The 24953-nt window shown below is 40.7% G+C and overlaps 1 protein-coding gene across 1 annotated transcript; it reads left to right on the top strand.

Moving 5' to 3' along the window:
• The first annotated feature begins 223 nt into the window (after positions 1–223).
• On the top strand, positions 224–24449 carry TPH1 (tryptophan hydroxylase 1). The gene is made up of 11 exons (XM_070735617.1): positions 224–391; positions 8732–8869; positions 10294–10471; positions 11562–11662; positions 13130–13197; positions 14040–14236; positions 16142–16277; positions 17159–17285; positions 20065–20160; positions 21776–21909; positions 23589–24449. The coding sequence occupies exons 1-11, from the start codon at positions 278–280 to the stop codon at positions 23749–23751; spliced, it is 1452 nt and encodes a 483-aa protein (XP_070591718.1). The 5' UTR covers positions 224–277; the 3' UTR covers positions 23752–24449.
• The last annotated feature ends 504 nt before the right edge of the window (positions 24450–24953 follow it).

Raw genomic sequence — 24953 nt, 5'->3', positions numbered from 1 at the left:
TCCTCCCGGGTGGGGGCAAAGACTGGGACAGCCTCTCTGGTCTTGCGAATGATGCCTCCTTTGACGGTACACGTGAAGATGGAGAAGGGGCGTCGCTCCGGCCCCGCCCTGCGCCGGTTCGCTTGGCGAGAGATCCGAGCCTTGCCCCGGGCCCCCTCCGCCTTCCCCCTGCCCATAAATAGCACAGCAGCAGCGGGAGAAGCAGCAGAAGCGCTCAGGAAGGGACGGCGCGGTTGGTCTTCTTGCCGTCGAGGGAGGTTCCGCGCGTCTTCAAGCCATGTACGCCAACAGAATCGAGCTGCTCCGGCGAGTTCGGTCCTTCGACTCGGTGAGCTCCAACTTGGACGAGAATCAGCTCAACGACCTTCTGTCTCCCCCGGTTATGAATGGGGTAGGTGGTCCTTCTCCTTCTCCCTTTGGAAAGCCGCTTTCCACTTCTCCTCCTCCTCTTCCTCCTTTCGGTCTTCCTAGATTGCTTTGGTCTTTAGATATAGATGACTAGAGTTGGAAGGGACCTTGTAGGTCATCTAGTCCAACCCCTCAAGCAGGAGTCCCTATCCCATTTCAGAAAAATGGCAGTCCAATCTCATCTTGAATGTCTCATGTGTTGGAACTTCCACAACCTCCACAGGCAATCTGTCCCACTGGTTGATTACTCTCACTGTCAGAAAGTTTCTCCTTATTTCCAAGTTAACTCTCTCCTTGACCATTTTCCATCCATTGTTCCTTGTCTGGCCTTCTGGTGCTTTAGAAACATAGAAGATTGATGGCAGAAAAAGACCTCATGGTCCATCTAGTCTGCCCTTATACTATTTTTTTGTATTTTGTCTTAGGATGGATATATATTTATCCCAGGCATGTTTAAATTCAGTTGCTGTGGATTTACCAACCACATCTGCTGGAAGTTTGTTCCAAGCATCTACTACTCTTTCAGTAAAATAATATTTTCTCATGTTGCTTCTGATCTTTCCCCCAACTAACCTCAGATTGTGCCCCCTTGTTCTTGTGTTCACTTTCCTATTAAAAACACTTCCCTCCTGAACCTTATTTAAACCTTTAACATATTTAAATGTTTCGATCATGTCCCCCCTTTTCCTTCTGTCCTCCAGACTATACAGATTGAGTTCATTAAGTCTTTCCTGATACGTTTTATGCTTAAGACCTTCCACCATTCTTGTAGCCCGTCTTTGGACCCGTTCAATTTTGTCAATATCTTTTTGTAGGTGAGGTCTCCAGAACTGAACACAGTATTCCAAATGTGGTCTCACCAGAGCTCTATATAACGGGATCATAATCTCCCTCTTCCTGCTTGTTATACCTCTAGCTATGCAGCCAAGCATTCTACTCACTTTCCCTACCGCCTGACTGCACTGTTCACCTTTGTGACATAGCTTTGGAAACTAGCCTGACCTCCTCCTCTCTGTGGCAGCTCCTCAAGTATTGGAACACTGCTATCATGTCTTTCTCTTGATCCTGGTCCTTCTCTTCACCAGACTGGCCATGCCTAGTTCCTGCAACCATTCGTTCTTTATATGTTATAGTCTCCCATCTGGATTACTCTCCTCTGCACTTTCTTCTTTCCTTTCTTATATGTCTTTTTTCTTGAAAGGCATTTCACCGAGAAGCTGAGGAGCCGAAGAAGCTTCTTGCAGATGAGAAGCAAAACGTCTTCGAAGAAAAACAAACAAACCAGAAAGTCCAGTTGCCTCTTGAAAAAATAACTGACCTGGATCAGTGTTTCTCAACCTTGGCAACTTGAAGATATTTGGACTTCAACTCCCAGAATTCCCCAGCCAGCGAATGCTGGCTGGGGAATTCTGGGAGTTGAAGTCCAGATATCTTCCAGTTGCCAAGGTTGGGAAACACTGATCTGGATGACGGAGGATCTCCAGGACCACTTTTCTTCTTTGGTTCTTTTCTTCCTCTTCTTCCCCTTCTCCAAATAAGGGGTTGCTAGAACCATTAAAAAGATTTAGATTCTGCTTTGGAATGCCACACTTTAAAGGATCTCACACTCCCCCCTTTCCTTTGAAAATAAGCATTTTCTGTTTCCTACCATTCCCCTGAATATTTTGCACACCTGACGATGCTGTTGCTTGGTGCTTTTTTCTGCAGAAATGCATTGGGATCAGACAAGCTTTTGGGGACCTTCAATTCCATATCCATCCATATTATTGAAGAGCCGGGTTCCTCTGCACCAGAATCGGTTCTTTTCAGGAACTCCTGTTCATATTGTTTGTCTGGTTGAATCAGACAGATTTGTTGGGAGTTTAGGAAGAGGAGGGAGCCTCCCTTGTGAATTGGCAATTCTTATAACAGTTTTTAATAAAATGTGGTGAGGACCAGTTCAAAATTACTCAGATAAAAATCTGTATCAGGTTTTTGGGTAACCTGGTATTTCTGTGTAATCTGTAACCTGGTATTTCTGTTTTATAGCCTGCCATTCAAAAATGCACAACGCAATTGAACTTGAATGAAATAACTGGAGAATCGACAGGCTATTAGTTAAGTGAGGTTGTCTCCCATTGCCCATTGGCTGTAGAAGATTCCCTGGAGAAATTTCATGTTCGTAGGAATACTTTGCACTTTCTTCAGGCACTATATTTCATGCTGTACAAGGTTTCTTTATCAAGCATTAATTAATTTATTATTTGAGTTACTGTGTGGTTTAGAGTATTTTGCCAAGAAATATTGTGAATTTGTAATCTTTTGGAATTAAACGTTATGTATGGACAGCTGGTTTTAAACAAACAGAAATATTTGGCTTGGATTAGGGAAAAGCTTAGGCGACTGTTATCTTATCCATAAACTAATAATATTTACATTTAGTTTTCCATCACAATTGCCTTGTAAATTGCTTTTTGGTATTGAAGTAATCTAAATATGTGGAAAATATATTTAAATAATTGTACAAGTTCCTAGAGTGAGAAGGAACACCTCCGCCAAAGGAACTTTCCAGTAGGAAGCAAAGCTAAACTCAAAGAAAGATCTATAGATTTATGCTGATGGAGTGGACTCTCTCATCTATTTATTTATTTTATTGATCAAATTTCTACACTGCCTATCAATCACATTTGTGTATTTCTGAGTAGTACCTCTCTTCTTGCAACCTTAGTTGCTGGAGGCTTCAAGGGGGTTTGTTTGCTAGTTTATCTTTCAGAGTTATTGACATAAAAAGTAAAATTTCCTTAAACTGAGTTTGGCTCCTGGTGTCCACGTAAAGACATCCATAGAATTTCATCAGCAACATTATGGAAGTAGTTTTCTGTTGCCATCTTCTGTGATTTATTCTTTTGACTTCCCAGTTTAGTCTATAGCTTGACATTTCCTGGGGGTCTCCCCTCCAATAAATAACCAGGTCTAATCCAGATTAAGTTTTCTGAGATCAGATGAAGTTAATTTAGTAAATTTTAATTCTGCAGAATCATACGAGAATTAATTCTTACTGAAATCTAGATTAAGTGCATCTAATGTATTACATCAGGATATTCAATTTTTTAAAAAATCCAAAAATTTCGGAAGTCTGTATAATTGGTTTTAAATATTAAATAAAATGTGCCAAATGTTTAAACCTGCTTAAAACTTTTTAAATTTTACTATATACAGCTATGATATGCCATGAAACTCGAAGCAAGTATGAAATGCATTTGACCATTGAAGTACCACCTCTGAATCTATTTTTGCTTTTGTGTATCTGAGTTATTACTTTGAAATACTATCAATTCAAAAGCAACGACAAAGCCGTGATCATAATTGCCCTTAATTGAATGAGGCATGTTCCAAGGAAATCATTCATTTCATTTATTTCATTTATTGGATTTATATGCCGCCCCTCTCCGAAAACTCGGGGCGGCTAACAACAGTCATAAACAATATACAGTAAAAATCCAATACTAAAAACTAACTTAAAACCCCCTAATGTATAAAACCAACATACGTACAAACATACCATACATACAGTTGTATCAGCCTAGGGGGAGAAGAGGTCTTAATTCCCCCATGCCTGGCGGCAGAGGTGGGTTTTGAGTAGCTTACGAAAGGCAAGGAGGGTAGGGGCAATTCTAATCTCTGGGGGGAGTTGGTTCCAGAGGGTCGGGGCCGCCACAGAGAAGGCTCTTCTCCTGGGTCCCGCCAAGTGGCATTGTTTCGTTGACGGGACCCGGAGAAGACCCACTCTGTGGGACCTAACTGGCCGCTGGGATTCGTGCGGCAGAAGGCGGTTCCTGAGATAATCTGGTCCAGTGCCATGAAGGGCTTTATAGGTCATAACCAACACTTTGAATTCTGACCGGAAACTGATCGGCAACCAATGCAGACTGCGGAGTGTTGGTGTAACATGGGCATATTTGGGAAAGCCCATGATTGCTCTCGCAGCTGCATTCTGCACGACCTGAAGTTTCCGAACACTTTTCAAAGGTAGCCCCATGTAGAGAGCGTTACAGTAGTCGAGCCTCGAGGTGATAAGGGCATGAGTGACTGTGAGCAGTGACTCCCGGTCCAAATAGGGTCGCAACTGATGCACCAGGCGAACCTGGGCAAACGCCCCCCTCGCCACAGCTGAAAGATGTTTCTCTAATGTGAGCTGTGGATCGAGGAGGACGCCCAAGTTGCGAACCCTCTCTGAGGGGGTCAATGTTTCTCCCCCCAGGGTGATGGACGGACAGATGGAATTGTCCTTGGGAGGCAAGACCCACAGCCACTCCGTCTTGTCTGGATTGAGTTTGAGTTTGTTGACACCCATCCAGGCCCCAACAGCCTCCAGGCACCGGCACATCACTTCCGCTGCTTCGTTGACTGGACATGGGGTGGAGATGTATAACTGGGTATCATCGGCATATTGATGATACCTCACCCCATGCCCTTGGATGATCTCACCCAGCGGTTTCATGTAGATGTTAAATAGCAGGGGGGAGAGGACCGACCCCTGAGGCACCCCACAAGGGAGAAACCTAGAGGTCGACCTCTGACCCCCCACTAACACCGACTGCGACCGACCGGAGAGGTAGGAGGAGAACCACTGGAGAACAGTGCCTCCCACTCCCAACCCCTCCAGCCGGCGCAGAAGGATACCATGGTCGATGGTATCGAAAGCCGCTGAGAGGTCAAGAAGCACCAGGACAGAGGACAAGCCCCTGTCCCGGGCCCGCCAGAGATCATCCATCAACGCGACCAAAGCAGTTTCCGTGCTGTATCCGGGCCTGAAACCCGACTGCTGGGGACCTAGAAAATCGGCTTCTTCCAAGGACCGCTGGAGCTGGAGTGCCACCACCTTCTCGACAACCTTCCCCATGAAGGGAAGGTTGGAGACTGGACGGTAGTTATTGAGTACGGCTGGGTCCAGGGAGGGCTTCTTGAGGAGGGGGCGCACGAGCGCTTCTTTATAGAGTGTTGGAAAGACTCCCCTCCCCAAGGAAGCGTTGGTAATCTCCTGGGCCCAGCTCCGTGTCACCTCTCGGCTGGCCGAAACCAACCAAGAGGGACACGGATCCAGTGAACAGGTGGCAGAACTCACAGCTCCAATGGCCTTGTCCACTTCATCAGGTGTCACCAAGTCAAACTCCTCCCAGACAGATGGACAAAGACGTTTAGCCCCAGTCACCTCGACTGACTCGTTGTCAGTCGACTCTGTTTTACAATTGGAGTCGAGATCGGCCCGGATCCGAGCGATTTTATCAGCGAAAAACGTGTTAAAGTCCTCGGCACTACTCTGTAAGGGCTCCCCAACTCCCCCCTGATTAAGAAGGGAGCGGGTCACCCTAAACAGAGCGGCCGGGTGGGATTCCGCTGATGCAATCAAGGCGGAATGATACGCGCATCTTGCCGCCTTGAGCGCCACTTTGTAAGTCTTAATAAAGGCTCTTACAAGTGTTCGATCGGATTCGGACTTACTCTTCCTCCATCGCTTCTCTAGACGTCTCTTCTGGCGCTTCAACTCCCGGAGCTCCTCGTTGAACCATGGAGCTCTACGGGGTCTAGCGCCACGGAGAGGTCGCAACGGCGCAATACGGTCAAGGGCCTCTGCTGCCGCCTTGTTCCAGGCCTCAGCCAGAGACTCTGCCGGACTGCGGACGAGTGTATCTGGAAGAACCCCAAGCGCCTTCTGAAAGCCTTCTGGATCCATCAGGCGTCTGGGGCGGAACATCTTAATTGGTTCCGCCTCCCTGCGGGGGAGGATTGGAGCCAGGAAGTCAAGCCGCAGTAGAAAATGGTCTGACCATGACAAAGGCAACACTTCTAAGCCCCTTAGTCTCAGACCATTACTCAGTTGCTCAGAGAGGAATACCATGTCGGGTGAGTGCCCCCCCTCATGAGTCGGACCCTGAACTACTTGGGTCAGGTCCATGGCTTTCATGGTGGCCATGAACTCCTGTGCCAATCCAGAGGATTCACCGAGCGACGGCAGGTTGAGGTCTCCCAAGACAATAAGTCTAGGGAACCCCACCGCCAGCCCGGCTACCTCCTCGAGCAGCACAGGTAGGGCTTGTGCCACGCAGCTGGGAGGCAGGTACGTGAGAAACAAGCCCACCTGAACCCCTAGGTCCAACTTCACCAGGAGGGACTCACAACCCGCAATCTCCGGAGCAACGAGTCTACGCAGGCAAAGGCTCTCCCTGGCTATAATAGCCACTCCTCCCCCCCTTCCCCGGGGTCGAGGTTGATGCCATATCTGAAACCCGGCTGGGCAAATTTCAGAGAGAGGAACTCCTCCCTCTGGGCCCAGCCAGGTTTCAGTTACACATGCCAGGTCGGCCTCCTCATCCAGGATCAGATCCCGGATGAGGAGAGCTTTATTTACCACCGACCTGGCATTGAGTAGCAGCAACCTGAGCCCAGGGCCAGATTTACACTCATCACCAGTATTCTGGGTTGAGCTCACGGAGCCGGAACAAGGGATCGTTATTAAGCAACGATCCCTCCTTCCCCTGTAACGGCTAGCTCCGTGACTCCCGCCATATCTGCCTCTCCCCAGCAGCACTGAGATATCCTGACCCTCTGTCACCCCAGAGATAGCCGCCCCTCCCCCTCCCGCCTCTCCAGCGCCAGGTTGGCCTAGTGTATTATTTACATCACTCCCATTCATTTCACCCATACTATGATCCCACCCATCCCATCCGCCCCATCCATACCAATCATTTGCTCCATACACCCTATGCCCATCCCAGTTATCCATCAATAAAACACCCCCCCAATAATTTAGTTAAAATATAAATCAATTAATTAAAATACTACAGTTAAAATACTAATAAAAGAAGTAAATACAAATAGAAAATATAGAATATATAAAATATAGGTAATAGTATAACAATTCAGTTGATTAAAATGAACCCAGTCAGCAGCAAATAACAACAGCACCAAGGTCTCAGGTAGTAAAGTCACAAATTGCTCAGAGTCAAGAGTCATTCTATATCTCCCCCACTCCTCAGAGAAGGGGCGGTAGAACGTCCTTATCCCAAGTATGCTGGTTATTAAATTAATTTCCCTGTCTCTCAGAGTCCTTAGTGTCAATGATGGTTTCAGATCTTCCTTCTCTCTTGTCCCATCCACTCTTACAGTGCCTCCAAACCGCACTGGTCGGCCCTCCGTTGATTCCCAGTAGTTTTGCAGCAGAGTCTCATTACTATAGATCTCATAAATTGACATGCCCAGTCTGTTGTGTTCCCAGCAATAGCCAAATTGGCAATCCAGACCTCTATGCAGCCACAGTATGCTCCTTTGGTGGTCATAGTGGTACTCTCCTCCTTGGCCTCTTTGTTTTCCCATAGCCCTCTGTCTCCTCTCTCTCCTCCTCCTGCAGTTCCCCACTTGGCTGGTCTTTTGACACCGAACACCCCCACCATTCGGTGTTCCCGCGTCTCAGGACCGCTTAGTGTATCTGGTGGGTCTGGCTGTTTCAACTTGGCTGGCTCGATGGCTCAGCTCAGCCTCTCAGTCTCTGAAGCTCTCAATCTCTGAAGGTCGTAACTCGGTGAGGAAAAGAGAGAAAAGGGCTGCAGGTAGTTTCGATCTGATTTGCGGCCGCCATTTTCCGCGCCCCAGCTGATTCCTCAGCGAATTCTGCGGCGGTGACAGTCCAAAGCAGGCGGCGCGAAGCCTGGGGCAGCGGGATCCTCCCAGGCAAGGCACAGGCTGGGCACAGGGTTCCTTCTACAGCTCTAGCCCCCCTATCCTCGACAAAGTCGCTGCGGCCAAGATGTTGCAAAAATAAACGCCGCGGAGCAGGGGGGGGGTAATGAAAGCGCCACGGAGCAGGGGGGCAGCAAGGACCCCCTGAGCTGGGACGAGCCGACTCCTGAGCCCAAATCCCAAATGCTCACCCTCCGAGCCACCGGGCTGCAAATGAGCTGCAAACGGGCCGTCCGGCGCCTCCGGCTCCCTCCCGACAGCACAACACAGCTCAGCTGCAAACAGCAGCCGCCATTCCGCCGCGTCTCTGAGGGACCATTTATAATTGCAAAGCTCTTTGAGAGCTGTCTAAACCAAAAGTAATTATTTTCCAAGAAAAATTCTCAGACCTAAGTCTTTATTGAAAAGAAAGATACATTGATACAAGAATTATGACCATTGGCCTACTTTCCATCTTTAAAAAAACCCACATTGACAGATATCATTGGATTCAACTGTTGGGAAATATTTTTCTTTGAAATAATAGAGCATTGTCCAAATTTGATGTCATTCTATGTAATAAAAAAATAGACCTGACTTATTTTAACACCACAAATTTTTTTTTTAGATCTTCAAACCAAGCTATACTACAAATGAAGACAATAAAGAGAACAAGTCCAATTCATCTGAACGGAGTAGAGCTGCTATTATTTTTTCTTTAAAGAATGAAGTTGGAGGACTTGTCAAAGCCCTAAAACTCTTTCAGGTAGGTTGTTACTCTTACCTACAATTGAAAGAATAAATTTATTGTGTGGGCATTTCCAGTAGATAGGAAGAACCCTGAGAGTGCCATAACATACTCTCCATTTTGCTTTGTTCCTTAAATATTCTAGCTGGTTAACTACCATACCATATAATAAACAGCTTGCTTAATATTGAAAAAAAGATACCAGAGTCTTATCTAAGGGCTAGCCCACAAGAATTTCCTAAAAAGTTGAGCAATGGAGAAAAGAATAAAAAACTGTGTATATTTCGATTCTATTAGAAAAATGGCAAGCAGAAGTACTCTAATAAATTGTTCCATGGTCTCCTTCTATGATGCTTTACATCACCAGCTGATCACACCAAACATTCTGAAATCTTCTGCTGTAGATATTATACCAAGAATCCAATGTGACTCAAGGATGGAAAACGGGGAATTAATTTTTGTGGAAATGATCCTAGGGTTGATAGAGTTTTTTGGTTACAGTTCAGTTTCCTGTACTTTCTACGATAATTTTCATTGTGAGAAAAATTTGCCAGTGTAAAATGAAAAACTAATCGGTTGTAAACATGGATGTCAACAGACTTCTGCTATTGTTAAAATACTGAATGCAGCACCATGCCATAAAGTGATGTAATTAAATAGGTCCACAGAGGAGATGGCTGGGGTGCTTTAGGATTCCTGCTCAGGCAGGGGGTTGGACTTGATGACCTGCATGGTCCTTTTCAACTCTAACAATCAATCAATCAATCCATCCATCCATCCATCCATCCATCAATCAATCAATCAATCACACTTGCACTGGGATAACGCAATGCCCCTTTCATTGGACAGACTGATTTGGCTCCTTCCCATCCCATCCCTGCTTCTGGCTATAAAACTAAAAATTTGTATTTTATTCAAACCAGTTTTAAAACTATTTTCTATACCTCTTTTCCCATTTCACTTCTAAAAGGAGTGGACTGGAAGTTTATTTTTCTAATTGGAAATAAATCACAATTCTTATTGCATAAACATAAAGCAATGACTTTTTAAAGTTATATAATTAGTAAATTCAAGTGGATCAAATATAGTTTGGATCAGAACTTTTCCAAAAAATAGAAGTGGTATTTATCTTTCTGGGTTTGATGATTGTGCTGAAGAGAAGGAGAAAGGAGATAAAAAGGGTTCAAGGATGTATTTGTGGTGAGTTAGTCTTATAATGGGAATTATTTTTTTAAAGTTACATATGAAGAACAGAAGGTGAACATGAGTATGTTTAATATAAATAGTACTGACTATAAATTTAAATTCATTATGAATTAATTCAAAGTATTAATTTATTTGTGTAAAGCTTGACTAAATGAATGTTAAAGAAAGACTATATACCTGAGATTTTTGTTTTCAAATGATATTCACGATCCCACTATAATGGTCTTATTGTTCAGGAAAAGCATGTGAATTTGGTGCACATTGAATCTCGAAAATCCAGAAGACGAAATTCAGAATTTGAGATTTTTATTGATTGTGATAGCAACAAGGAGCAGCTAGATGAAATCTTCCATCTCCTGAAATCCCATGTGAATTTTTTGACTGTGAACCCAATCAACAATTTACAGGAAGATGGTAAGACAGAGGAGAAGAAGAAAGTGATTTATTAAAATTGTATGTGTACTATAAGGATGTCTTGCTATTCCAAGGCTTATGAACAAAATTTAAAATTACAGTTGATTTTGTCTCTATTTTACACTTTCACTGATCAATGATAAATAAATTGAACAAAAGTAAGCTTTTCTGCAACTGTAATTTCTTTTTCAGATTTCTGCCTTTTGAGACAATGAAGAACAATTCTTGACTAGCAATTCTGTTATTAAATAATTATTTTGTTAACTTTGGAATGATATATTTTTATTTAAAGCATGTCTGCCTTCCATTAATTTTTTTAAAAAAAATTCAAGAGCATTTTAATATTGATGTCTCTGCACATGCTTGATTTCAGTGAGAACTAAACAATGTCGTTTGGCGGGACCCAGGGGAAGAGCCTTCTCTGTGGCGGCCCCGGCCCTCTGGAACCAACTCCCTCCAGAGATTAGAATAGCCCCCACCCTTCTTGCCTTTCGTAAGCTACTTAAAACCCACCTATGTCGTCAGGCATGGAGGGGACTGAGATATTCTTTCCCCCTAGGCTTCTACAATTTATGTATGGTATGTTTGTATGTATGATTGGTTTTAAAATAAGGGGTTTTAGCTGCTTTAGTATTGGATTGTTGCATGTTGTTTTTACCGCTGTTGTTAGCTGCCCCGAGTCTATGGAAAGGGGCGGCATACAAATCCAATAAAGAAATAAAGAAATAAAGAAATAAAGAAATAAAGAAATAAAGAAATAAAGAAATAAAGAAATAAAGAAATAAAGAAATAAAGAAATAAAGAAATAAAGAAATAAAGAAATAAAGAAACAAACAAACAAACTGCAGTGGTGATGTTAATTTTATGCTAGCATCTCCCCTTATTTTTAATATAGCCATCCTGTTTCATTGTAAGCAGCACAGCAGGAAGCGTTTTGTCTTGTGCATATATACGATAAGGAAAAATTTCCTTCAATTTTGCCATTTACTTCTTAACAGCTGGATTTCACCTTGCACTGTCATGAGGCTAGTTTCCTTTTCCCAACCAGCCTAATTTTTATTAATAACTCTGCATTTTCTCCATTCCCCAGACATGGAAAATATACCCTGGTTTCCTAAAACGATCTCAGATTTGGATAAATGTGCAAACCGTGTTCTGATGTATGGATCGGATCTGGATGCAGACCATCCAGTGAGTAGATTTGCCTTTGCCTATGTATAATTTTGGTTCTTTTCTGAAGAAAAACTGCTTGAATCATTGGAAATCTGACTCCCAAGCTTGATTTTTTTTTTCTAATTTCCATTCCATTTTCAAGTTTTGTTTTATTATATTAAAGGCACTAAAATTTGTAGAATTTAGATAAAGCTGGGAACTCTGAAGCTGTGTGAGATTCAGGGAAAACTGGGAGGGAGAGGGGGGAAGAATCATACATTTTAATCTATGTAAAAAGTTTCATTTATTTTATTTTATTTATTTTATTTATTAGATTTGTATACCGCCCCTCTCCGTAGACTCTGGGCAGCTCACAACAGCAATAGAACCATTCATAAAAAATCTAATAATTTAAAAACATTTTACAAACCCCATTATTAATCAGACATACATACAAACATACCATACATAAATTGTATAGGCCCGGGGGACATATCTCAATTCCCCCATGCCTGGTGGCAAAGGTGGGTTTTAAGGAGTTTACGGAAGGCAAGGAGGGTGGGGGCAGTTCTAGTTTCCGGGAGGAGCTGGTTCCAGAGAGTCGGGGCCGCCACAGTGGAGTATCGTCCCCACTATTAGCCCAGTTGCTTTCTTTTGGAAGTTACTACTTATTTATTTTGAGTGATGTGTGTGCAGTATGTTGGGATATGAGGTTATATCTGTCTTCCATTCTTCCGTTAAATGGTAAAATGAGGACCCAGATTATTGGGAGTGATAAGCTGACTTTGTAAACTGCTTAGAGAAGGCTATAAAGTACTGTGAAGCAATGTATAAGTGCTGTTGCTATAATATTGTATTGGGCAGTTTGTTCCTGCTACTAACTGCAGAAATGTATGTAAACCAGTATTCCCTGCTATGATACTCTCTAGAATAGGAGAGTACAACTCCCATCATATCCAGGCAGCCTGATAAAAGTCTGACTATTATGGGGAGGTGGAATTGTAGTGTCATATATCTAGAACAGTGGTTTCTCAACCTGGGGGTTTGGAAGCCTTTGGGGGTCAAACAACTGTTTCATAGGAGTTGCCTAAGGCAGTGGGAAAAGACAAATTTCCCATGGTGTTAGGAACTAAAGCCTCTATTCTGCCACATTGGAGCATATTTTTACAATCCGACCAATCTGGCGTTTACAGTGGGGGTGTCCCTCTATCTTCCTGCCAATCAGCTTAAAGCTCTGTTGGGAGAATTCACGCTAGACTTATGGTTGGGGGTCATCACAACATGAGTAACTGTATCAAGGGGTTGCAACATTAGAAAGGTTGAGAACCACTGATCTACAATGTACCAGATTGAAGACTGAGGTAAATACTGGTCAGTATATTATAAAAGAGCATACATTCACCTCATAAAAGTTTCTCAAATTTTCTTTATCTGGCTCCTGTCCAGCTGATTGATAGAACCATTTTAATCTTAATAACAAGGAAATTGTTATTTCTTTTGCACCAGGGTTTCAAAGACAATGTTTATCGCAAAAGACGGAAGTATTTTGCTGACTTGGCTATGAACTACAAACAGTATGTATCAGTGTATACTAAATACTTATACTGTGATGATATTAAAACAACCAACAGTTAAAAAGCACTGAAGACATTAGAAATATCTAGTGAAGGACATTCCACGAAACAGAAAGCACAGGCTAAATTCCTTGATGTTCCAAAATCCACACTAGATTTGTACAAAGGAAAATTAAGCTGTTCCTCTGAAGTTAATAAGCTGGGCTTCTAGATCTCACCAGAGTGGTTTTATTCCTGTATTAACCATATTTTCTTGGGGGAAAAAATGTGAAAAAGGGGAAAAATTGAAAAAAATTCATAAGGGGAAAAATATAATTGCTTATGTTTATAACTTTGTATTACAAAGCATAACCCAATAATTTTTTTTTACAAAAACAATTGTCCTTTTAAAAATATCTAAAATCAAATTGTGCATTTAAAACTCTTTGCAGCCTTCACTGAATGTTTTAATGTTTCTGGATAAGTCTTGATTCATTTCCTGCCTTTGCTAATTGATAAAGCAAAGTGGTGTTCCATGAGATTGAAGGAAGTGATAAAGAGGAACATTTATATCAGCATCTTAAGGATACATTTGGCTGAAAGCAGCTAGGACAGGTGCTACATGTATGCTGTGATCCCCCTTTCCTCTTTGAATGTACCATAACTCAATGTCCAGCTATAGTAATATACACCAGATCTGTAAAAGCTCAGCTTCCATTTTCCAATTGGCTCAACTCAAATTTGCAACCAACCAACAGTTTGCAGAATAATAGAAAATATGTCATTATGCAAAACACCATTGTTTTTCATATTGGGCAAATGTTAATGAAGTGAAAATTATTATTATTTAATTCTTTCTGCAGTGGGGACCCGATTCCCAAAGTCAAATTCACGGAGGAGGAAATCAAAACTTGGGGCACTGTGTTTCGGGAACTCAATAAGCTGTATCCAACCCACGCGTGCAGAGAGTATTTGAAAAATCTGCCCTTGCTTTCAAAGTGCTGTGGCTATCGAGAAGATAACATCCCTCAGTTGGAAGATGTGTCCCTGTTCCTGAAAGGTAAGGGTCAAATTCCTGTTCAGCAGAGTTTCCATTACAGAAAGGGAACAGCAAATTCTTTCCCCACCTAAGGACCACTTTTATTTGGAAAGCAATCTGGCGGTCTGCTTTAGCAACAGCTCTTTGTGCTTTGTCTAGATCAGTGTTTCCCAACCTTGGCCACTTGGAGATATTTGGAATTCTGGGAGTTGAAGTCCAGATATCTTCAAGTGGCCAAGGTTGGGAAACACTGGTCTAGATTACAGTAGGTTTCTCTTTGATCACTTGCCTTTACCTGGACTGAGAAATCATGCTGAAGAGGCAATGGGGCTCTATGTTGAGGCTTATTATAATTTATGTTTGGTATGTATGTGCTGTTTGGTTTTTAATTATGATAGGGTTTTTAATTGTTGGTTTTTTTAAATATTAGATTTGTGCCTGTATAATACTGTTTTTATCGTGTTGTAAGCCGCCCCGAGTCTTCGGAGAGGGGCGGCATACAAATCTAATAAATAATTATAATTATAATTATAATTATAATTATTATTATTAAAGAGGTTGAAGTAAATTTGAAGCCTTTTGCCCTGATAAGTAATAGTAAGCAGTAATACTGCTTACTATTTCTTAGGAACCTGTTGAGCAGGTTTTGTCCCATTTTACCATCTTTCTTGATTTAGTTGTTAAGTGAAACACTACAGTTTCTAAATTAGTAATTCGGTTGTTAAATGAATCTGACTTCCCCATTGATTTTATTTATTTATTTATTTATTAGATTTGTATGCCGCCCCTCTCCGTAGACTCGGGGCGGCTTTGCTAGTCAGAAGCTTGCAAAAGGTGATCACATGACCTTGGGACACAGCAAGGGTCATAAATAGGTGACCAGTTGCCAAGCATCTGAATTTTGATCATGGGAGTGCTGTAAAGGTCATAACTGTGAAAAAACTGTCATTTTTCAGTGCTGTTGTAACTTTGAACAGTCCCTGAATGAACTGTTGTAAGTCGAGGACTACTTGTATTGTGTGTTTGACATCATCTGTTTGGAAAGGGTGTTTTTAACTTTTGGTCAAAATATTTGGGCTTCTGGAATAATTATTTATTTATAGCAACATTTCTGTTTAGCCTAATGTTAAAAATAAGTCAAGGTGGCTTATCGCTGCTTTGATGTTTTATCGTATTATTAATATCAATTTCTCCAGCTGCTTGCTCAGACATGCCCTCTTATAATCCTAATCAGGCCTATTTATCAAATCTCTAGTAGTCGATTTCTATTACCACTTCTCCTGTTGTGATATTCATAAGTGCACTGGTGTGCCTTTCGTCCCCTGTCCAATTGTCTTTCCTTTCTCTCACTTACCATATACATTCTCTTTCTTTCATATATCCTCTCCTCTAAATTCACTTTACCCTTATATATATTACTACATGTCTATTTTTCTTCCTATGTATTTGTGTATTGGACAAATGAATAAATGAATAAATAAATGAATGAATGAATAAATAAATAAATAAATAAATAAATAAAAATATAGAAGACTCTTTTGATCAAAGAAAAAAAATACAAATACTTTTATTTCGACTTGGAAACCACTTCTGGACTTTGTGCTTGAGCTGGAAAAAAATGAAACTTTGATTTTGGGGTTTACTGATTAGATAGATTTGCTATTACAGAAATGGCTACTTTATACTAATTATGTAAAAGTAAAAAGTTGAGGTTTGATGTTAATGCTTTATTCTACTGTACCAAAGACAGTTGGAAGTCAATGCCTTCCCCCCCCCTTCTTCCTCTTTTCTTTCCCTCACTTTTCCCTTCCCTATTTTTCCTACTATTTTTTTGTGTATTTTTTAGCATGCTGTATTATAAACTAATAAAAAACTATTCATGAGAAATATATGAAAGCCATTTATGAACTTTTCCTGGTTTTACAGAGCGCACTGGATTTACCATCCGCCCTGTTGCTGGATACCTGTCGCCCAGGGATTTCTTGGCAGGCTTAGCATTCAGAGTATTTCACTGCACTCAATATGTTCGGCACAGTTCAGATCCTCTTTATACACCAGAACCGTAAGTGGGGTTTGGAACACATTGATTATATCTCAGCCCTTAATGCTAGACCAGATGTGGAAATAGGCCGTGCAACAAACATTTATAATCTTGCCATAATTTCTCTTTCTTCTCCCACTTAGTCAAGGTGGTGGAATCTTGAGTTTCTTTCTCATGCTAAGAAAGATTAAATAAAGTGGATTAATTTCTTTATTAATGGTTGTCTCATACAGTGTTCCCTCGCTTTTCGCGGGGGATGCGTTCCAAGACCGCCCGCGAAAGTTGAATTTCCGCGAAGTAGAGATGCGGAAGTAAATACACTATTTTTGGCTACGAACAGTATCACAAGCCTTCCCTTAACATCTTAAACCCCTAATAGCAACCATTCAGATTATTATTCACCATGTTTATTTATTAAAGTTTATTAAAAAAATATTTATTAAAGGCAGACGAAAGTTTGGCGATGACATATGACATCATCAGGTGGGAAAAACCGTGGTATAGGGAAAAAACCCGCAAAATATTTTTTTATTAATATTTTTGAAAAACCGTGGTATAGACTTTCCGCGAAGTTCGAACCCGCGAAAATCGAGGGAACACTGTATTTTCTTCAAGGCCACCTCCCTACATTATAATAAGCTTTTTCATGCGTATTCAGTTTGAAACCTGAGTGTTACAAATTATTATTATTTTTATCATATTGCAAATTCTTCTACTGGATTATGTCTGCGTCAGTTTTCGTTTTTTAGAATAGTTTTGGGAGGGAAGACGACAAATCTGAGAAATTAACTTTCTGATAAACTATTATTATTATGCTAACTATGTTGATGTGAGATAGTTTGCACCCAGCAATTGCAAAATATTGCAAGTTTTAATATCACCTTGTTTTATCTGTTTTTCAGGGATACTTGTCATGAACTTTTGGGCCACGTCCCCCTTCTGGCTGAGCCCAGTTTTGCTCAGTTCTCCCAGGAAATTGGATTGGTATCACTTGGAGCTTCAGATGAAGCTGTTCAAAAACTGGCCACTGTAAGTAGAAAATCCTGCCCAGTGAAACTTGTTCCAGTTGTATATCAATGTTTCTATCTGGGCATTGCTGGTCATCTGATACTCCATCAAGAGTAATTTCAGATGAACAGCCTGCTCCAATAAGAGCTTAGGAGTCCTTGGAGAGCGGAGGCATATAAATCCAATTAAAACTAACTAACCAACCAACCAACCAACCAACCAATCAACCAACCAACCAACCAACCAACTGTTCTGTCGGGCTCTCTGGTAGACTTCTCCCAAAAATTCACAGGTACAAATTTCAGACACACACATGTTTGAAAATTCAAAACAATGTTCTTTATCATGAAAAATCACTTAAACTAAGCCCTCTTTTGGTATAGCAAAGAGCACTTGTCTCCAAACAAACTGGTAATTTGTACAAGTCCCTTATCATTTCTGTGATACTTAGCTTGCAGCTGTGAGGCAATTCACAGTCCTTCTTTCACAAAGTGAAACACACTTTGCTCTGGTTTAGTTTCAAAGCGGGGAAAAATCAGCACACAAAAGGTCAAAGTCAGTAAAGCAGTCACGAAACACAACAATCAGATAATCCTCCACAATGGCCAAACCCACAGGCTGCTATTTATAGCAGCCTCACTAATTACCACAGCCCCACCCAACCACAGGTGGCCTCATTTTCTTTGGTAATAATCTCTCAGTTGTTGTTGCCTATGCATCGCTCTCCGCATGCGTGGCTGTATCATTAACTCTTGTTCTGAATCCAAGGAGGAGCTAGATAATTGATCTCCTTCTGAGCTGTCTGCCACACTCTCCTCCTCCCTGTCACTCATGTCTTCTTGGTCAGAGGAGCCTTCATCAGCAGATTCCAATGGGGGCAAAACAGGCCTGCAGCATTTGGATGTCTCCCCCACATCCACAGTCCTTGGGGCAGGAGCTGGGCCAGAGCTAACAACAACACCAACCAACCAACCAACCAACCAACTAACTAACCTTCTCCAAATATTTTTCTTTCCATGCAAATCACAAAATGGTTCCTTCCAAAGAGGTAGATTTGTTCATTCAGCAGTGCGTTAAAAACACCTAAAGCCTCACGGTGTCCTCATATACCATTTTTGCTTTCCATAAAAAAAAAAAGCATTTATTAAATGTAGTTCTGCTAAGTTTATTTCTGATCATTCATTATACATTTGCCAGATATAGACGATTGCTAGAATCTGAGCTGCAGAACATAAATAAATCTGCCTTTTAAATTAACTGTTTAATTTAAATAGTACTGCCTAACACAAAAAACAATTGCTGTCAACCTGCCCTGAGGACCTGTATACTGCACAAGGGCTGTGAAAATATTTACTGACCCCCTCGCATCTTAGACATAAATTGTTTCAACTCCTACCCTCAAAATATCGCTACAGAGCACTGCACACTAAGACAACTAGACACAAGAACAGTTTTCCCCCCGAATGCCATCACTCTGATAAACAAATAATTCCCCTCAACACTGTCAAACTATTTACTAAGTCCGCACTACTATTCCTCCTAATTTTTTCTCATCATTCCTGTCACCTATCTTCTCCCATTTATGACTGTATAACTGTAATTTGTTGCTTGTATCCTTAAGATTTTTATTAATTTTGACTGTTTCCTGATCGCTTATTTGACCCCATGACAATCATTAAGTGTTGTTCCTCATGATTCTTGACAAATGTATATTTTCTTTTATGTACCCTGAGAGCATATGCAGCAAAGACAAATTCCTTGTGTGGCCAATTACCCTTGGCCAATAAAAAATTCTATTCTATTCTATTCTATTCTATTCTATTCTATTCTGCTTCCCCAAATGAAACTGTGAAATAAATGGAACTGTAAGAAAGTGACTGATTCCAAGTCATTTGGTAACTTTGTGTGGCAGAGGATCCTGAACTTGGATTATCTTGATCCTCCTTCAACATCTTACCATAGTACCATGCCTTTAATAACAGTACTTGCCTTCTGGGATGACAGAAATTCCATTATTTTTTTCTTCAAACTGAACACTACATTTTCAAAAAGTTGATGGAACTTTATGCTCTTTGAAAAACCTACCTCCGGGCTAAGGAAAATAAGATGTCTGCCATAGGAAAAATTCTGAAGGGATCTTCTATTTTTCATTCATACAAAGGAACCTAACCTTTCAGTAGTACATTGCTACTATTTTTCAGATTTTTGTAACTCTGAGATCACTTTCGTAAACTACTCAAGACTCACTAATACTGCCAGGCATGGGGGAGTTGAGACACCTTTCCCCCAGGCTTTTTAATACTTTGTTTTATGTTTGGTATGAATGTGCTGTTTAGTTTTTTTAAAAATAATGATAGGGTTTTATATGTTTTTTAATATTAGATTTGTTCCACTGCTATATTGTTTTTATTACTGTTGTGAGTCACCCTGAGTCTTCGGAGAGGGGCAGCATACAAATCTAATAAATAATAATAATAATAATAATAATAATAATAATAATAATTTAATCATCTTGGCCCTGTTGATTGAGATATTATTGCAACTGAAGACTGGGCCCACAGCACATTCTAGATTGAAAACTTTTTGGGTAGAATTTGGCTTAGTTAGTTATGCAAATCCATGCAGTCTGGATTTACTATTGTTCAATTGGTCATGACATAATTTGTTTGAGATATTGGAGAAATGGCCTTTACTTTCCACCAACAAAAGACCATGTGGACACTCAGTGTTTATGCTTTATTCATTGTGTGCATCTCTATTAGAGAGCTGAAACTTCTCATTTATCTTTCTTCCTTTTCAGTGCTACTTTTTCACAGTGGAGTTTGGCTTATGCAAACAAGAAGGGCAACTGAGAGTTTATGGAGCTGGTTTGCTGTCTTCTATTAGTGAATTGAAGGTAAGTCCCCGAGCCATCTTCAAAATACTGTCTTTAATTCAGTGTAATAGTTTTACTATAGTTTTACACTTAGGTGGAACTCTTATTTATTTCATTTGGCTTCACTGTTGTTCTGCTTTAGACTATCACCTCAATTGCTGTTGATGCCCCAAACAGCTTCAAGAATATCTATCTATCTATCTATCTATCTATCTATCTATCTATCTATCTATCTATCTATCTATCTATCTATCTATCTATCTATCTATCAATTTATTTTGTCCAATACATAATACACATTGAAGAGAATAGATATGTAATAATATAAATAAAGAAAAGAATAGAAGGAAAGATGTAAAAGTATAGGTGAACATATTAGAAAGGAAGAAAAGATAAATGAGATAAGGAGAGACAATTGGACAGGGGACGGAAGGCACACTGGTGCACTTATGCACGCCCCTTACTGACCTCTTAGGAAACTGGAGAGGTCAATCGTGGATAGTCTAAGGGAAAAATGTTAGGAGTTAGGGGTTGACACTACTGAGTCAGGTAATGAGTTCCACGCTTCGACAACTCGGTTGCTGAAGTCATAATTTTTTACAGTCAAGTTTGCAGCGGTTAATATTAAGTTTGAATCTGTTGCGTGCTCTTGTGTTGTTGCGATTGAAGCTGAAGTAGTCAATCTGTCATTGGTTAGTTTCTCAGTGAAGGATATGGTGTTTGATTGTGTGCTATATAGTTAGTGTCAACTCTTTGTAACTACAACTCTCATGGAATAGAGCCACATTGGAGATGACCAAGCTTAGCCTATGGGAAGGGTCAAGCGTGCAATCAGTTTGGAGTCCCTTTGTGCTCCTAACAGATCTAAGTCCAGCCGTCCTTGGATTCCATTGACCCTTATCCATTGCCAGTTTGCCTTGACCATTCGTAGTTAGGATTCTTGTAATGAGCTAGCATAGATTAAACTTGTACTCATTTGAACAGCCTTGGGTTTCTGACTTCTTGCACATGACAAATCACTGAATGCAATATTCATGAGTGCCAATGTTATATGTCCAACATGATATTTTACCCAATAAAATATTGTTTATTTAGAGCAGGTTTGGCAGAGGGAATCTTGGCATTAACAAGAATCTAAAGTATCCAGCAGTATTGTTCAACGGATAGGAAGGGAGCTAAACTAGTCCAGAAATATAAATCTTAAAGTCCCTTGAGCAACATGAAGCCTCCAAAAATTTTCAATGTCGCCCACAAAAATTCCCAAAATATTTTACCAAAGAATCAACTTGAGTATGAGATAGGGAAGAATTATGACTATCAGTAGAATTAACTCTATTTAATTGTAATTACATATAAATGAAATGAATTTTAGTTTTTATCTTAGAACCATTTATTTGTTTTAGGTGACTCAGAGGTCAAGGGTGATTCTTGGTTTGAAAGTTGTGCACTCTATAGAACAAGACATATTCTTAAGAGTTACAGTAACTTAAGAGTTACAGTAACAGTAAAGCAAAAACCATTAAGTTAGAATGTAGGTAGAATTTTGCTAGCTATCGCTGTAGGTTCTTCACTATTGATGTGTTTATAATATGCACATTTCATTTTTTTAATTTATTTTGGTGTTTCTGATAACCAGCATGCACTCTCCGGAAATGCCAAAGTCAAGCCTTTTGAACCGAGTGTCACCTGCAAGCAAGAATGCATGATTACTACCTTCCAGGAAGTTTACTTTGTTTCCGAAAGCTTTGAAGATGCAAAAGAAAAGATGAGGTAATTTACTGTTTGCTACTTGAAATTGAATAACATTTTATTCCATTTAGGTTGGCGTTGGGTTATCAAAAGGCCTGATACTCAAAAGTACAATATAAATGCTACTTGTAATCAGCGGTGGGCTACGAGCCGGAATGGTAAATTGAACTCACCGCCATGGCTCGTAAGTGCGTTTTTGCTTTTGCAACTGTGGAAGTAGCAAAATTGCGCAGACCCGCAGGTGCGCCCGTGTTTCGGTGAGATATTTTTGCTTCCGCGCATGCCGAAACACGGGTGCACCTGCGGCTCTGTGCGCAATTTTGCTACTTCCACAGGTGCAGAAACAAAATTGCGCTGGCCCCACAAGCACTTATGAGCCGTGGCGGCGGTGAGCGCAATTTATTGTTCTAGCTCATAGCCCACTGCTGCTTGTAATATAATGCCAGTGCTGTCTTGAGGTTTGCTTTTTGTGTTATATTTTATATTACCAATGACAAATACAGCCACACTCAAAAAATAATGTCAAATATTTTGGATACCGTTACTTTCCTTTTTTCCAGTCATTGTTCATAGACAAATTTACAGTTTTTCTATGGTTTATGGAATATACTATGATTGCTGGCTTCATCAAAATGGCAAAATATAAGTCAAGCAAGCAAACAAAATTATGACTTATTTTGCTGTGTGGCCTCAGTTTATCTACTGCATCCATTTAACTCAGTGTTTCCCAACCTTGGCAACTTGAAGATATTTGGACTTCAACTCCCAGAATTCCCCAGCCAGCAAATGCTGGCTGGGGAATTCTGGGAGTTGAAGTCCAGATATATTCAAGTTGCCAAGGTTGGGAAACACTGATTTAACTTTCTCATTTATATCTTTGTTTTTCTGAGTTAATTTTGGGGCCTCTCCCTGCTGGATTACCTTCATTTTTAGTTATTTCTCTGGGTTTATCTTTTTCTAAGTTAGGATGAATTTGTGGACTATTTCCCTCCATTTTTGTCTCTTTTCTGGGACATTATTTATGTACTGATCACAATAAAGAAAGAAAACGTTGTCTATAGGTCCCAGAATCCCTTGCCACTGGATTTACTGATTGGAGTTGAAAATATCTGGAGGCCACTGGTTTATTTCTGGTCCACACTATCACAAATGCCATGCTTTTTCCTCTTTAATGGCAGTCATTCCATAGATTGGAAACAGTGGTAGAACAATTAAGCTATTTAAATTATAATGACTGAAACTGCCAGTATGTAGACCAGAGGTCCTCAAACTTTGCAACTTTTATTTATTTATTTTATTTATTGTTAGAGTTGAAAGGGACCGTGCAGGTCATCAAGTCCAACCCCCTGCCTAAGCAGGAACCGTATAGCACCCCAGCCAAATGGCAGTCCAATCTCCTCTTAAAAATGTCCAGAGTATTGGAGTTCACAACGTTCGCTGGCAGGTTGTTCCACTGGTTGATCGTTGTGACCGTCAGGAAGTTCTTCCTTATTTCCAGGTTGAATCTCTCCTTGGTCAGCTTCCAGCCGTTGTTCCTCATCCGGCCCTCTTTAAGACTTGTGGACTTCAACTCCCAGAATTCTCCAGCCAGCATAGCTATAATATAGCATAGCTGGCTGGAGAATTCTGGGAGTTGTCAAGTTTGGGGGGACCCCTGATTAGATAACTATTTCTCTTTTTTTCTTTCCTTATCTTAACAGAGAGTTTGCAAAGACAATCAAACGCCCATTTGGAGTGAATTACAATCCATATACCCAAAGCGTTCAGATCCTGAAAGATCCACGAAGTATCGCACATGTGGTGAATGAGCTACGGCATGAACTGGACATTGTCAGTGAGGCTCTCAGCAAGATGGACAAGTAATTGGGAGTCAAACCTGTCTACTAGCTTTTCCGCATTCGGTAGCTGTGGTTCCCCCCCACACACATACACATTCTAGCAAGATAATTCTGCTTTTATGCTTTATGCAGAATGCTTCTTCCCAAAACCATCAATGAAAGGAAAATATTTCTGTTTTAATATAGTATCTTGGAAGATTCATATCAATGTTTACATACCACTCTTCTCTCCTCTTTTTAGGTCCTTTCTCATTTATTTGAAAAGAAAATAGAAATAAATTATCTAGAAAAATTGATAGAATATATTATGAAATGCTACATTTAAAAGCTAATGGTCCATATAGTCCACTGTTCTGTGCAACCAATGATGGCTAGTATTAGCTGTTATGAAAGGAGCAATAAAACATTCAAACTATTTCAAGAAACGTGTGTTCTAGTTTATCTCCCAGAATGGTTTTTTTTAAATTGCCAAACTACAGCTATAACTATATAACATATTTTTCGCACCTGAGCATAAGACTCCTGTTTTTGGCTTCCATGCACCCCACTTCCGGTCTCCCCGTGCCCTGTTTGTCATGGAAATTAAAGTCTGTTAGGACCTTAACTCCGGAGGTCGATGGATAAAAGCCTTAATCATTTTTAAACAAGATATTTATTTTAAAAACAGAGATAAAACAAATAAAATACTGTCTCAAGGGACAGGAGAACATATGCTTCTTACATCATGGAGATTCATGGAGGTTAAGAAAAAAAAGGGAAGTGGCGACACAAGAGGAGGATCCAATAAAACACACTAGTTAACTGTTTCATTACCAAATGTCTCTGAGTGGCTGTCAACATACAGCGTGACACTGTTTTCGGCCTTCAACCCACACCATTTTCAGCCTCCATGCACCCATTTTTGGGCTTTGCGCATCCCATTTTCAGCCTCCACGTGTCCCATTTTTGGAGGCCCAAAATGGGATGCACAGAGGCTAAAACGATGTGTGTGGAGACTGAAAACAGACTGCACAGAGGCCAAAAATGGGTCACATGGAGGCCAAAAATGGGGCACACAGAGGGAAAAAACAGGGCAAAAAAATCTGAAAACAGGATGCATGGAGGCCAAAAATGGGGTGCGCAGAGGCAAAAACCAGTATATATGGAGGCCAAAAACGGGGCTCACAGAGTCTGAAAACGTGATGCATGTAGGCCAAAAATGTCCCAAAGATATGGGCCACTAGGTGG

The sequence above is a fragment of the Erythrolamprus reginae genome, chromosome 1, assembly GCF_031021105.1.
Source record: "Erythrolamprus reginae isolate rEryReg1 chromosome 1, rEryReg1.hap1, whole genome shotgun sequence".
In the NCBI taxonomy this organism is placed as follows: domain Eukaryota; kingdom Metazoa; phylum Chordata; class Lepidosauria; order Squamata; family Dipsadidae; genus Erythrolamprus; species Erythrolamprus reginae.
This window is presented reverse-complemented; position numbering and strand designations above follow the sequence as displayed.